At 33.6% G+C, this 15,882-nt stretch overlaps 2 protein-coding genes across 9 annotated transcripts; one reads left to right on the plus strand and one right to left on the minus strand.

Annotated features, from left to right (window-relative positions):
- The first annotated feature begins 691 nt into the window (after positions 1 to 691).
- On the plus strand, positions 692 to 2,347 carry LOC118049057 (transcription factor MYBS1). The gene is made up of 2 exons (XM_035058929.2): positions 692 to 1,382; positions 1,695 to 2,347. Exons 1-2 carry the CDS (start codon positions 970 to 972, stop codon positions 2,167 to 2,169), a joined length of 888 nt encoding a protein of 295 aa, XP_034914820.1. The 5' UTR covers positions 692 to 969; the 3' UTR covers positions 2,170 to 2,347.
- Positions 2,348 to 2,795: 448 nt separating this feature from the next.
- On the minus strand, positions 2,796 to 12,852 carry LOC118049056 (histone deacetylase 15). 8 transcript variants are annotated; one of them, XM_035058928.2, is made up of 18 exons: positions 12,724 to 12,852; positions 11,826 to 12,076; positions 11,521 to 11,691; positions 11,282 to 11,396; positions 9,820 to 9,896; positions 8,185 to 8,260; positions 7,840 to 7,904; positions 7,656 to 7,711; positions 6,929 to 7,052; positions 6,707 to 6,832; positions 6,513 to 6,563; positions 5,984 to 6,052; positions 4,940 to 5,048; positions 4,159 to 4,238; positions 3,790 to 3,872; positions 3,659 to 3,704; positions 3,204 to 3,369; positions 2,796 to 3,051 (listed from the first exon to the last, which is right to left on the minus strand). In XM_035058928.2, exons 2-18 carry the CDS (start codon positions 12,045 to 12,047, stop codon positions 2,915 to 2,917), a joined length of 1,773 nt encoding a protein of 590 aa, XP_034914819.1. In that variant the 5' UTR covers positions 12,048 to 12,076; positions 12,724 to 12,852; the 3' UTR covers positions 2,796 to 2,914. The 8 variants fall into 8 exon arrangements, with proteins under 8 accessions (XP_034914819.1, XP_034914815.1, XP_034914818.1 ...); XM_035058924.2 differs by having other exon boundaries at positions 11,521 to 11,697; XM_035058927.2 differs by having other exon boundaries at positions 11,820 to 12,076.
- Positions 12,853 to 15,882: the final 3,030 nt, after the last annotated feature.

A 15,882-nucleotide genomic window follows, 5' to 3' on the forward strand; every position in this document is an offset into this window, starting at 1 on the left:
GTAACATATTGGAAGGAAATATTGAAAGAAATATTTCTACAAAAACATAAGATTATCTTGTCCCAAGCTTACACTGACCTAATTTACAAGAAACTAAAAGAACACATAGCAAGGAAAAAATAGGGGGTTGTAGTTGAACAGCACGAGGATGTATTGAATCTCAAGTTAATACTTACATAGATGATTGATTAAGTAATAACAAGTGCAAATTTAAAAGGCCTGAGCTTTTTCTCTTTTTCTTTTTTAAATACTTTCATCAGCTATTGTTTAAAAAACAAAACACAACAAAGAAAAAAAAAAGAATTTGTGCAATAATTTTTCCATCTCAAGAACAAATCTACCTTAAAATTAAAATGCAACAACATGGTAGCTTATAGACTTTACTGTTATTTGACAAATCAATTGATACCCTAAAACCAGCTCAAGTAAAAAGATTAATAAGAAATTACATTTTCACAATCGGTCACTATTCACTTGACAAAAAGATCAACTCTTAAGAGTTAGCAAGGCCATGGACTCGATGGCAAATCATAATGGAGCGTGGGTCGGAATCATAGTTTTAAGAGTGTGGCCAAAATTACATGAAATGGGAGACTTGGAATCTCTTAGGGACCTCTCCCTCTCAATTCGAACTCTTCCATGATGGAGAATGTGGCACTTTGCAAGGAAAAAAGCGAAGCGTGATGACCCCAGGGGGAGATTTTTCTGTATACTTCTCCAAATATGATATAAATATGACAAACTTGCCCTTGCAATGTATACAAAGGAGTCCTCATCAAATTGATAGTTGGACACCCCACCAATTATCCTACACACCAATGTTTCTCCTCCTTATCCTACGCACCCTTTCTTTTCCCAGCAGAACCCCATAACTAGAGGGGGGAGGGATCGTAATGCATCCATTGACATACTTTTTATCACCATATCATACCATATATTGACCTAAAAGAATTGTGGAGCATACACGCTATGGCAAGTGTAGTTACATGGACAAGAGATGAAGAGAAAACTTTTGAGAATGCAATAGCGATGCATTGGATTGATGAGGATTCAAATGAGCAATGGGAAAAGATTGCTTCAATGGTGCCTAGCAAAAGTCTTGAAGAGTTGAAACTACACTACAAAATACTAGTAGAAGATGTTTGTGCTATAGAGGCAGGAAACGTACCAATACCAAATTATGAAGGAGAGGAAGCCGCATCTTCAACTAAGGATCTTCATGGACTTTCTGGGACGATGACTACCGTTAAGAAATTGAATTGTGGTTTTGGAAGTGGGTTTGTGGGGTTAGGTCATGAGTCATCCGGACATGGAGGCAAAGGAGCATCAAGATCAGAACAAGAAAGAAAGAAAGGTATTCCGTGGACAGAAGAAGAGCATAGGTAAGTCCATGTCTATCTACTTTCTCTTCGGATTATATTTAAACTCTCCTTCATGTTATGGTAATTACCAGTATAAACGAACAAAGTTGATTAGTTTAATGTAGCAGACAGTGACTGCTTTTGGTGTAGCAGTTCATTGGCTGGTTGCAAACTTTAAGTGGAACTAGAATCTTGTGTTTCTTCGCAAACCACATGTTAATTTTGTACAAGGTTTTTTTTTTTTTTTTTTTGAATAATTAGTTCGGCACTGGCCTAATCTATCTCTCTCTCTCTCTCTCTTTCTCTCTCTCTTGTCATTTCTTTTCCCTTCAGGTTATTTCTACTTGGTCTTGACAAGTTCGGCAAAGGAGATTGGAGAAGCATATCAAGAAACTTTGTCATATCAAGAACACCAACGCAAGTGGCAAGCCATGCTCAAAAATACTTCATCCGATTGAACTCAATGAACAGAGATAGGAGGAGGTCTAGCATCCATGATATTACAAGTTTGAACAATGGAGATGTGTCTTCTCATCAAGCACCAATTACTGGTCAACAAGTGAACACAAGCCCTGCTGGTCCCGCTCCTGCTATGGGACCGCCAGTGAAGCATAGGACACAAGCCCATATGCCTGGTTTAGCCATGTATGGCCCGCCGCTTGGACACCCAGTTGCCCCTCCTCCAGGTCACATGGCATCGGTTGTTGGAACTCCGGTCATGCTTCCCCCACCTGGACACCATCCCCACCCTCCCTACGTAGTTCCTGTTGCTTACCCAACGGCACCACCAAAAACAATGCATCAATAAGGATTTTGAAAGGAGGGGTGTTGCTAAGAGGACTTTATTTTTCCTAGCTGGGTACTGAAAATGAAGATTCATTCATCAAGAACATGATCAACAAGATGTAAGGTATCAGGTACTCTGCATTTTTTATCATTGAAATTTTGTATTCTATGCTAATCATAACTGCTTAATTTATCAAACATCTCAACAAGATCAGTGATGACTGCTCTGATACTTTGTATTTCTTCTGTCAAATATCTCCCTTCTGCCTCTAAAAAAATTACAAAACAATGAGAACTCCATCTGAAAAACCGAGACAGTACAAATACATTTCGAAGCACAATTGACTGGTTGTCCAACTTCAACAAGAGAGAAACAAGGCATTTCTTAAGTAATTTCCAACGATCTCCGTTTAACATAATATTTTGTACTTAAATTAACGGGCCACTAAACACTATAACACGTTCATTAGTTGTATTGTTTTATCTTTTTTCAATTAATTTTCATTTTCATACCCGCCGGATTTTGAAAATTTTTTATTTTAAAAAAAACTGGGGGCTTCAGCACATTTTGATCATTTATCAACAAAAAGAGAAACAAATGAAGGGACAGCAATTTGTTCAAAAAACAGAAGGGGGCCAAAAGGCGCGGAAACGAAACTCACTTTTCAGAGGCTTTAGAGCAACGCAGCAAGCACAAATCACTACCACTAAGGTGTAGCAGTCGTACAGAACTAGAAGTTACTGATATACAAAATTTCAGACTACCACTACGATGAATGAAGAGAAGGTTTCCCCTTTGATTTTACATGAAGACGCCTAACAAGGATATGATACAACAGCCTCTTTCTTCCCCATTTCCACCATATGGGTGGTTCGGTCCTCTGCCGCTTTTTTATTTGTTTTCCTGCAGGTATTTAGAGTAGTGAAAACACAAACGGAAAATCTCTAAACATCTTTCCGAGTCAAAATTTGACTACAAAGTAGAGAGAAGGGCATTGTAGATCTGAACCATCAAAAATCGAATAAACTGAAAGATAGCACGCAGGAATTTCTCACTTGTATTGCAGTATGCTCCCCATTGGGATTGCAATTTTGCATAGCTTGATCCAAGAGATGGCCAGAAGTTCATTTGAATCTTCATGACTTCCAGAACAGTTTGAAGACCAGCTCTTGAAGGTGCAATGTTTCCCAATTCAGATCCAGGACCTTCACCCAGCAATACCTTCTCAACAAACGCCCAGTCAGTGAAGTAATTAGATTTTAGACAACAAAGGTCAGTTTGGAGACCCTAGAGTCAGATGATTTTTGGAGCTTAGCAGGTACCACTTGGACTTGGCTGCCATGGTATCGCCACCCCTATATCTTTTTTAACATTTTCAATCATGTAACTTCTTCATGGTGCATGCAGAGTTATGGAAAGTAAATTTCGATTCATATATAGGTCTGCCATCCAAATTTAAATGTTTTTATCTATGACGAGTTTATATGATTTCAGGTACTTGAATATTCACCTTGATCACTGAGGTGGCAGAAGATGATATTGAACGTAGATTGTATCTGCAACAGATGAAATTATTTTCATGTGAACTCAGTTGACATGAGATAATTATAATAAAGTTAAAGAGTCAACTAGTAGACAAACCCGCCCTCTAGAATAACAAGCAACTTTCCACCAGTAAGAGTATACAGCATATCTGTCATTCGTGAATAGCCAGCAGGAGTTACCTACAAAAACATCATTGCTGTGTCAATGTGACGAACCATCAAGAATAAAAGAACCATAGAAGTAGATATGGTATTCATGGAACATCAAAAGAAAAAATGGCAATAAAGTCGATACTTTTTTTTATGGACAGAGCTCCTTCAGTTCTTTGCAAGCAATTAATGCATCATTAGACTATTTTACAACACGATGAAAATTACCAAATAGCTCAGTAGAAATAGTATATCTTGTGAAATGAGAAGACAGGAAACAATTGCAAACAGTTCAGTCCAAAAGCAAAATCCTTACATCACAGCATCCCAGAGGATCCCCCCTTGCAGCATCAAATCCAGCTGATATGATGGTGAAATCTGGAGCAAACTCAGTGGCTGCAATCATGTTGTTCAAGCATCATTGAATGTTTTAGGCATGAAAGACATGGCACTTGTTATGAGAAACAAAATGACTGCAAACCATACAAAACACTGGAACAAAGACAAGATGGTAAACATTCCATGGAAAGATATAACAAAGCTTCGTTCACAAACGCATAACAAATACTTAACTGTAGTTTCTTACACAGGCAACAAGAAATATTAGTAAGCATTACAAAATCACCTCAGCAAAGAGCATCCTGCACCTAAGCATGCTTATGGTGAACCAACACGACACTAGAAATTAATACACAGACAGCACAATAGCACATGGTTTTAGAAGAAACGTTTACGACCTCAAGTTTTCCTTGCCAATCTAGCTACTTTATGCCAGACCAGCAGTCCATACTATATCTTCATCACCCAAAGGCCAAATTACATAATAGAGCACTGATTATAGCCAGACAATTGATGCTCTTCTAAATATTTTTAAAATAAAAAATAGCACAAGCAAAACAACCCACTTCCACATAGAAGCAGATTTCAACATTTAGCATGCAAAATCCATTAATATTTTACAAAACAAGCAGTCTTTCCCAAACCTGGTTCCTCCAAGGAAAAACTAGAACTATATACAAAATTGCCAAAGCACAGACTGCAGACAATCCCTTGTAAATTTAATTCACATTTCTGAAATAACAACAGAAGAGATCAACCTATAGGTAGCACAAGGTTTTGAAAAGCAAAAATATAATCATTATCACCAACTCCACCACGACTCCAGGGAATATTTACACAGGATCCTTCTGCACCATTTCTACCAACCTGCAAAAACATCCATGAACATTTACCACACTCGAAGTAAGATGCTAAAAATTAATAGAGCATATATATGAAGATATATAGGTCAATGATAATTACACAGCATGTAAAACCAAATTAACCAGAAGAGAAAAATACTAGTAAGAAAAAATGTATCATCCTAAAAGTGTCCCAATTTTAGATGCAGCTTTGCATATACACCGAGCTTGCACATTAGGATGTTCTAATATTACTTTGCATAAATTTTTTCCCTTCTCTTTTCATTACATTTTTTTTCAGTCAATCTTAGATATTTCCTTTTCATTTTTTTATCAAATGTTTATATATCTTCCCTCTCTATCTTAATGGCTAAACATCCTCAGGAATTATAACACATCATCGACAGAGCTATCATTTTAGGAAATGGATTATTGAACTCTCAACTAAGGATAGGTCTAACTACAATAAGAACAACCATTCTCAAAAACAGAATTAAAAACAAAGACAAACAAAAAAAAAGAAGAAGAAACCAAATCACAGTGATAATAAAAGCAATAGTACTAATAAAATAACTGAATAACAATATCCAGTAGCAAGGGATACTCTTTAAGTCATTGGAGATGAAATATGAAATATTTCAATAAATGCACTTCTCCATTATCAGTTCATGAAAACTTTTCATTGAAAAGCTCGATAAACAAAGTTGCATTGCCCTACACATTCAATCAGTGAATATGTCCAGCACAATGAATTCAGTTTCTTGGATCATAGTGCCATTCCCTTCAAATGAACTCGTAGTAGGGTACAGCAGGGAAAAAGACAGGCAAATTTCAATTCTTGGATATACAGAGGTAGTAAGAGAATGGTTTATGTGTTCCTCTATAGATTCCTTTTAGTTAAATGGGGAGCCTTAATCCTCCTTTTAACAAGTAAAGCAAATGGTGTGATGAGTCAAATACCTCATTAGCAGAGCCAGTGCCAGGATAGAACTTTCCCCCCTCATGTCTATGCAAAGATATGTATAAAACCTATAGATATATGCAAGTCAATCAGCAAAAGCACTTAACACACAAACAAAAGGAGAAAAAAAAACCATTAAATGCAGCAAAGGAGAGAAGATAACCAGAGCATGTTTAGAATGCTTAAATTGTGCTTTATAACAGACTGCTGCTCTGCATTACTGAAGGAAATCTCTTTAATGCTTCAAAATTCTCTATAATAGGTGTTTCCATTGCATAATTCTAAAACATTGCCAAAAGTACACTTCTAGGCACTAGAATTACCTCATTTTACTCCATTTCAAAAACAAATTGATGGGGTTGATAAAAAGACAACAGGAAAACGAATTGCAAATCAACTTCTAACACTATATAGTGTGTAGCTCATTCATTAGGATGGGTATAGAAATTTTTACTCAGTTTCAGGAAAAGGAACATATTTGATCTCCTTTAGTATTATTTAGATTACAAAACATATTGTACAGCTCACCGATTTGTTCTGATCAAATATTTCTTGTGTGCCATTTCCATGATGGACATCCTGCAAGAATCATAGTAGAAGTATAAAAAAAAAAAAAAAAATCAGCTTACTGGTCAAAAGCAAAGAACAAAGACTGGCAACAAAAAGCATCAAAAGCTGTCAGCAAAAAAAAAAGTATCAAGTGCAGTCAACAAGGACATTACCCAGTCAACTATAAGCACCTTCTTGGCACCAGCAGCCTGAGCAGCTAATGCAGCAACTGCGGCATTATTATGAAGACAAAATCCCATTGCCTCTCTTACACCAGCATGATGACCAGGAGGCCGAACCTAATTGATATTAAATATCATTAAGAACATAATATAGACAGTTCCTCCACCCCTTGACAATACCAACAAAATTACATAACATGCAATCAGAGATACCATAGCAAAACCATTTTTCACCCGTCCTGAGAAAATTGTTGAAGCAAGATCAGCACACAATCCTGCCGCAAGCCTAGCAGCACATGCTGAATGCTCATTAGCATACGTGTCAGGAGTGAAATAACTGCCAACAAACCAACCAATTAATCATATAACCAGTCTCATCATAGAACCAACAAGTTCAAAGAAAATGGTGCCTTTAACAACATACCAATCAAGGAATGTGAAAGTGTGACCCAAGAGGGTAAATTAAACAAAAACACCGTTCTTATGACATTTAGACAGAAAACTTAGGCAAGAGAGGGGAAGCAGAAAAAAGAAAAGGAAGAAGAAAAGAAAGGGAAACGAAAACAAAATATCAAAAAAGCTCAAACCTTTTAAGGGAAAAATCAGAAATAATCCATAAACCAAAGAGCAAACAAGCCTGAACAAAATTATAGGCCCAGGACAGGTATGAAATCTTCAAAAGCTAAATTTATACAAATGATTGAGACATCTCAACTCCTTAAAGATCAAATTACCCTCCAAATAAACCATGTAAAAGGCCATTTAAACCCCCATCAAAAAACCAGAATTTGACACCCCCATAGCTTACAATTCCTTGCACACATCCAATCAGCGATGTCTTTACAGCATTACAGTAGACCCCAACATTGAGAAATTAGGACAGCATTGCAAGGGCAAACAAGAGAGCAGAAACACATGCACCTGTACAGCACAGACATACCTGGAGAAAATATGGCTTGTGAGTTCTACATCTTGAATGTGTTCCAACGAATGCACCTAGAATATCAAATGACCTCATCAAAGACATTATCATTGTTTTCATGATTACCCAACACATTTCAGACAATAAACCTATTAGACAAATGCATGGATATCATTAGCACTCGATAATGCTTATCACTCACCATTTGAAGTTCTTCTCGGGTAATCTCTCTTGCAGAAATTGGGTAGCATCTTCCAGGAAATAACCCTGCATAAATTAGTGATTGTTGTCAAGTTGCTAATAGATAATAAAGGGAATGCCAAAACTATTAGACAATCCGTCGATTATACAATAAAAGTTCAGTGATTGTATGGAACAAAGGAAGACAAACAGGAACTAATATTTCATTACTTGGGACTTTTATTGTGTATGATTATTTAGAATTATTTAGGAATTCTAGTACTCATTATCTAGCAGTTAAAATAGGAATTTAGCTTATTTTAGTTTTATTATCAAGACTATTTATAAGAGGGAAAAACATATGTACCAGCAGTTGCAAGGCTAGCAGCAATAGCTCGAAGGCGATCAGATCGTTCTGGGTGGGGATGTGACTTCATTTGAACCTGCTTGGACATAGCGATCACCAAGAATAATTAACTAAATTAAGTGATCAGGAAGAAAAGAAATTCCCATCAACTTCCCTTGCAATATCACAGACAGGTAAATGACATATGACCATCCATGACAAATTACAATGCATCAAAGTCAAATTCAAAATCTATGTTTTAAACTGTGAAATTAGATACTATTGCCACTACATAAATTATTTTTGATGTTATACAGCTGGTTCACAATGTCACAAGCTTTGGCAAGGGCAGCAATCCAACCAGAAATCACTAGATTTCCATCACTCCCTCAGTGAGAAACAATTTCCATGTCTCTACCATTTACATCTTGCTGAAGTGTCCTATTAGCCAATATATGTTTCAAAGTAATCCACAAATCCATGCCTTAAATCACGCCTAAATGCTTGCAATTGCAGACAAGGATGGCAATTCTTTTTCCCAAGTTTACTCTTGCCAATGGAATCAAATTGAAAATGCAGTTTTAATCATCACCAGTAATAAGAGCATTGAGTATTGGTGGAAGGAGCAGAAGCAAGTATACATGGTATTTCATCCCAAAAACTGTGTATGCAAATAATTTTGTGTTCGCATAGGTCTAAATGCATACAAACTCCTTTACTTTACGATGCCATCAATAAAGAATTTTAAAGATCTAGTTATTGAACCGTTTTTGAATATTTTGATGTTTTCTGTAAAACTAGTCTACTTAAGAATTTGTCTTATTTAGAAATCTAAGCTTATTTAGGAGCTCTATTATTAATCTAAGCTTATTTAGGAGCTCTATTATTAAGCTTATTTAGGAACTAAAAATTATTATTCAGGTGCTTTCTATTTGCTTTGGTTTCCTTTCCTTATTTGCTTTTATATTTCCTTCTTAGTTTAGGACTACTAGTGATGTTGGTGCCTATAAAAGGAGCACCTTATTCTATGTAATCATAGGACTTCAAATGATGGAGCTATGGGCACTTTTGTTTAGTTTACAACTGCAGCCTTGTGTTCGATTTTCCCCTCCTCTTTCCTAAAAGCACTCTTTTCTTCTTCCTTTCTTCCATTTCTTTCTTGCTACAATAGGGTTACTATTCATAGGAATAGTAACCATAACAAATCCTCCTAAAACTACACATCCTTAACCAATCCCAATTCCACATGCAAAAACCCCTAACCCTAATTCCCACCTAAAATCCCTACTTCTCCAAACCTAGCTCACCACAAAATGTTTGTGAGGAATTAATCCAAAGTTTTCTTACATCACTTCAGAAAAGCATACCTTTGCTCCAGTCCTTTCAACTACTCAAATGGCACCATTTTTTAAAGTTCCCATGTAATTATACCTTCAAGAGCCAGAACAAACAAACCATTTTGGGACACGCTATAATCAAGAGAGGGAAAAACATGGAGTGGAATAACTAAATCAATTACAGAAGTGATAATATGGCAAACACAATGGAGTTGATGATAAAAAATATTGGCAAGGGTATCACTTGGAAACTACCCCCTAACAACCCCCTTTCCTATACAACTAGGAAGTGAAGAGGAAAAGAATAAAGGCACCATACCTCTGAGTGTAGCAACATCCTCTGATCAAAACCAATTGCTGTAGAACTGTTGGAGGCTGAAAGTTGTGAGTGCATCTCTGCATTGATAAGGGTAAACATTATGGTAGTAGTCACAGATTAACACCAGACAATAAACCCCTCGCATAAAAGTTGATATATTAGGCTATTAAATGGAGAACCTTTAAAGGTGAGGATAAAGTCACCAAATTGAAACTTAATGAACCACTTGATGTTTTCATCATTAAGGACATCATTCAAAAGTTAACAGATATTTTATGTTTCTTTAGATCCCCTGAAACTATAGAGGAGTCTGTCCAATATGTATAGTTAATTAGCTGCTACACATTAGGAGATGTGGACCAATCTGTGCAGTTAATATGCATAAATACTAACAAAGACCACTAACCAGGAAAATAAATAAGAATTATGATAAATCAAATGCATAAATGATTAAAAAAACAAAACAAAGGAACAGCAGACAACAACTTGTCAATTATGACCAACGGTTTACTCCAAGCCTTAACAGATGTTCAAAATCATTCATTCATACTCCAGAAACTAGAGAGAAGTCCATCCAACATTTATAGTTACCTAATAATATGATAACTGTTTGGAGACCTGGACCAGCTTATAGAATTCCTAATCCTATTCCTATATACTAACAAGTTCCACTAACAGGTAATATATATATATATATATATATATATATATATATAGCACGTATGATCAATCGAATGCACACAAAACTGGAAAAACAATACAATATGATCAATTATTGAAACATGTATCAACAGGCTTAATGGTTCATGGAACTGAATTTGGAAAAAACAAAATTCTAGTTTTTAAAGTAAGATAGAATTTCTAACTCTGCACCCAAGCTATTCAAGTTTCACATTATGATCACTTCTATACAAATGAACGAGTAGGATGAATGGTTTTGCATATTAAATAAAGCCCTCCATCAGATTATGATTACAAGTACTTTGATCTACAGGCTGAAAATTCAAACACGTTATACCCATGTGGTAACTTTACTTATCTACCAAGAAAATAGTTCAATAACAGAAGGCAATGAGGTCAATGCTTTATGATCATTGTTGGTTCAGGTAAACATATTTTCTTAGTATCTACCAGGAAAATACCAGGTGCTGGCTTGCAGTGTACACATGATCAACTTATATGGCAACATTTTGAGCAGGAGTAAGAGCCATAATCTCACACAAATTGGTTTATATGGAATATTATAACACATAACTTCAACAAATTATCTTCTTCCTAAAAACTTTAATCATTTGTCAAGTTTCTACTACTTACCACTATATTCAGTGTCGGTTATCGAATGAAATTTATTCATTGTTCATGATTGAAAGAAGAAAATGATGGGGGGGGGGGGATGAGGGGGCGATAAGAAAATATTTGTAGTAGTAACAGTTAGCTATGAAAAACAGGTACATGTAATCACCTTTGTTTTTTCCTTTCATTTCTGACTCAACCTCACTGCAACCTGCATCTTGTGATGAAGGAGATGCAAAGAACCCCAGCCTCAAAATACCAGAATCTTTATGTTCACCACATAACTGCATAGAATTGATTGTGCAAGTCATCCACACACATACCATATCACATAAATATGTTGAAGCAGATATTGATTCAAATGTCAGCAATGCATAATACACCACCAAAAGATGACATGAAACATACATCACAGACGACACCATCGCCAAGATTAACCATAGTGCAGTTGACGCAAAACCACTTTATAAGCTCTACATGCTTTTGCACAGGCTCCCAGTCACTGTCGTCTTCTTCGTCTTCATCAAAGAAATCTCCGTGGTCATGAATGTCCTGAAATGTCAAGTCTCCCTGTCTAGCCTTTTTCTTCAAAAGAAAAAACAAACCACATTACTACATTTCAAGTTGACATGTTATTAAAGCTAAAATAACCATCTCATGCACTAATAAATGCCCAATAAGTTAAGCCATTAATGGGTTCAGCTTACACATACAAAAACAGGTTCTATGTCACCGTCTAAGTTGCCATCTACATCTCCCGTATTCATCATTAAATCATAACCTTCACCACTTGAACTAGTTCCAGCTCGATTAGAACCCAAGTTTTCATGTTTGCCATTCATACCATTACTGGAAAGACCACGCCTTTCTTTGTGAACACTCTTCTGAGCCTCCCCATTTGCTAAACGACCTGTTTTAATTGTTTCAGAACCCATATTGCCTCCAAAATTCGCACAAATATTTTCTGCATTTTAATCAAAATCAAATTCACAAAGCTAATAGCAAAAACACGACGACTAAGCATCAAAATGTAAAGTGATAAACTGCAACATGAAAAGGCAACAAGGACTAATTTATATATATATATATATATATTTCAGCAACAATACGAAATAAAATAACAATAACTGGTCTTATTTCTTTCCAAATAATTCTAAAATTAAGAGTACGATAACCACACACAAAAAAAAATCACCATCATCATCTTCAAGCTATAAAAGGCCACCGTTCCAGCTATAATATGATATGGTTACAGAGGAATGGAAAACGAAAATTCAAAAACAAAACTTTTATTTATTACTGGGTGTACAAGCTCTAAAATCACGAAAAATACAAATCTAAACTTCGAACCCTAGAATCTCACAATGGCAGCTTGTAAGATTCTCACCGGTTAAGAATGCGAAAATCGAGGGGGGAAGAGAGAGAGAGAGAAATCAATAATGGAGGGGAAAGAAAACCCTAAAAGAATGCAATACTTCTTTAGGGCTAACAATTTAAAGAAGTAATAGTTGAATAAGAAGAAGAAGGTATTGATTTAATTAGTTGATTTACCTGAAACTGCAAAAACAACAAAATGAAGAAAGCGAAATCGATTTTGACTTTCACTATTACCTTACTAGTGCTGTTGTTTCTGCTTTGGGAATCACGATCCATTCTTTTTCGTTTCCATTTCAAGTTTCATCTTTGCAAGCGGGTCACCCCATTCGGGTCGGGTTAACTCAATTCGGGCTTTTACTTAATTTTTCTCGTGGCCCATTAGGCTTGATAATATTTTAATTTGACTATAACTTGATCCCTCAATTTATCACAACAGATTAATTAATCCTTATAATTAATTAATTTTTTAACTAGTATTGGCAATCCTTTATTTAATTATATTTCATTCCAAACAATGCTTTCTTTTGTCTTCAATCTTTTCTATTAGCAAAAGGTAAATTGTGAATTTCGTTTTGGTTAATATTTTGTTTTTCTTACTAAATTGATAAATGGTAGCTTTGAAATATTTCATCATTTTATTTTGAGATTGATAAAATGCGTGTTTAATTCAACATATATTATTTTTATTCAAGATTATACAATAAAAATATAATATCAAACATATAAACATAATTTTAAAATTTAATCTAAGCATTTTATTTCATTTTCAGTCGGAAAATCAAGGTAGTTAGAAAAGACGAAAGAACCCCTTAAACTTGATTTGACTTAATAGATGGGCTTGCTTATAATCAATTGGATAAATGGTTATTTCATGAATTTAATTAAAGTTTTTGTTTTGATTTGGTTGTCTATCTTTAATTTTTTTTAATTTGGTCCTCAAAAGTTATGATGTTTTTATCATACAATTTGTATTATTGTTTTCTTTGGATTGCATGCTATGATGCATTAACGGTATTGGTGATTGTTCCAAGGTTAAATGGCAGGTCAATTTTACATGATATAATTTGTAATTTTGTTAATAAAATTAAAAGAATAGAGACCAAGACTAAAATTGATAAAATTAATAGCCTTTTCGATATATATTATTCAAGAGACGTGCAAATCTATACTTTAATTCTTTAATTTTAATAAGTTTGCTCCCTTCTATTTTTATATTTTATTTTTGTTTATATACTAAAGTTTATTTTTTACGTTTCAGTCCTTGAATCTTAAAAGAGGAGAGAGAAGGTTCCTGAAATTTTTTAAGTGGGAGAAAGTTCTCAGGTGCTTATATTTTAGTCATCAATAATTTCAATTTTATAGTTCATTGAATTGAATTTGAGTGAGAAACTTAATGGAGATTGTTTCCACCTTCAATAATATCAGAAAAAAATAAATTAGAGCTCAGGAAATATTTTTATTTTATTTTATTTTTGAGATTTTAAGCCAATTAGAATGTGTTTTGTTGTCATTGTTGGGGTTATAACGATTCATAGGATATTTTGGGTGAAAAGTGATTGAAATTTGAGTTTTTGAATTACCTAAACCTTGATTTTTTAACAACCAAATATATTTTTGGAGCCCCAAAAACATGGTAGACAAATGAAATATAGTTTGTTCAAACAGCCAACTCATCATCCACCAACTTTATAAAAACAATAAGATAGATGACTTATAATCCACCTTTAAAGAAAAAATAAATAAAAATCAAGCATGGTTGGGTTTTTATGTGGCATAAGAGTGCAAGTCCATTTGTCCAATCCATGCATGCCTAACCCTTCAATTTTTTTATTTCATTATTTTTTTTTCATTTTATACTTAGATTCTTTTAAAATAAATTTATTTAAATGATGCTTAAATAATTATCCCATTATATCATTATTTAAAAATATCATCTTTTATGGTAATGCTAAAAAATGCTTTCCAAATACTTACATATTACACTAATATAAGTAATTCTCTAAATATGGATGAAATAACCACTCTTTTTATTTATCACAATGTTTTGTATATTTTTTTAAAATTTATTTTTTTATATTTTTTTAATGCATTCACATCAAATTTATCAATTTATTAATTTTTTTAATCAAAACTTGCTTTTAAGATTCTGATAAGTTTTTTTATTTAAAAAATATTTTTTAATAAAAAAATTTAGGAAAAAAGAATGCATTGATAGGGGGAAAAGTTTTTATTAAAAGAGAAACCTTCATGCTTTTTTCAAATCATTAAATATTTTTTTATATTGATTTCATATAATTAAATAAAAAAATTCAAAGAGTGTCCTATATCATGAAATCAAATATTTTTCATATGCATTTATCTCTCAACTCTTTGCTTTAGTCTTTAGATAGTGTTAATAACTCTTTTTACGATTTATTGAGTAATGCATTTTTTAATTTATTTTTATTAAATATAAGCATCAACTTTTTAATTCTCAGTTAAAATTTTTTATTATACCCAAAAATACATTCACAAAAACACACATTCTTTTCTTATATGAGAAATTAACTCAGTATCATATTCGCAGCATGACGCAAAAAGGTAACTAATTTAAAACTATGTTAGATAGCCATAACTCCACATGTATAACATTGTTTTGTGTTCTGTTATAATGATATAGTTATTTATTGGAAAAGTAAATATTTAATTTTTTTAGTTGCATTAGTCTTTATTTTTTAAGCCAATACTATTTATATTTTTTTTTTTCAAATGTCATATAAGTTTCATGGCATTAAGTAGTGATACTTGTAATCCAAAAACAAAAAAGAGTTAAGGAGCCATCTCCAAAATTTTGACATTAAAAAAGGGTTTCATAAAAATATTTTTTTTCATTTTCATGTGTTTGTTTTACATACAATATTTTTTTTAAAAAAAAACTAGTAAATGTAAAATATTTTATATTTAATAGATTTTTACAATCAACTAATAAACTCATTTCATATAAAAAAAAAAATATTCCTAGTCTATGAAATTCTGGACAATAATCAACCCATTATATTATACAACTATTTTGACTATTAATATCATCATTGCTACAACCCACTATGAACCACCCCAACATATGTTAGCCACAACCACTATCATTTTGCCATAACCACTACCCTACCACTATCTTGTCAGCTCATCACCACCTTTAACATCACAACTACAATAACAACTGTCATCACTTCATTACCATAACACATTATCATTATTTTTACTACTATTACAATTTCATATTATTATTTATCAAATATCATAAAATTTATTTCCTTTGAAATGATTTACAAAAAAAACATTATATGCAAAATAATTTCCACTCATGAAATATCTTATAGAACATAAACACCATCTTAAATTAAAAATCTTATACTC

The sequence above is a fragment of the Populus alba genome, chromosome 12, assembly GCF_005239225.2.
Source record: "Populus alba chromosome 12, ASM523922v2, whole genome shotgun sequence".
NCBI lineage: Eukaryota > Viridiplantae > Streptophyta > Magnoliopsida > Malpighiales > Salicaceae > Populus > Populus alba.

What these genes read in the sequence shown, in the direction of transcription:
- LOC118049057 (XM_035058929.2), top strand. Translation starts at nt 970, where the DNA reads ATGGCAAGTGTAGTTACATGGACAAGAGATGAAGAGAAAACTTTTGAG. An exon ending in TGGACAGAAGAAGAGCATAG is followed by an intron (nt 1,383 to 1,694) that starts GTAAGTCCATGT and finishes TTTTCCCTTCAG; the next exon opens with GTTATTTCTACTTGGTCTTG.
- LOC118049056 (XM_035058919.2), bottom strand. Translation starts at nt 12,047, where the DNA reads ATGGGTTCTGAAACAATTAAAACAGGTCGTTTAGCAAATGGGGAGGCT. An exon ending in TGAAAAATGGTTTTGCTATG is followed by an intron (nt 6,833 to 6,928) that starts GTATCTCTGATT and finishes AATATCAATTAG; the next exon opens with GTTCGGCCTCCTGGTCATCA. An exon ending in CTTGTTATTCTAGAGGGCGG is followed by an intron (nt 3,705 to 3,789) that starts GTTTGTCTACTA and finishes CATCTGTTGCAG; the next exon opens with ATACAATCTACGTTCAATAT.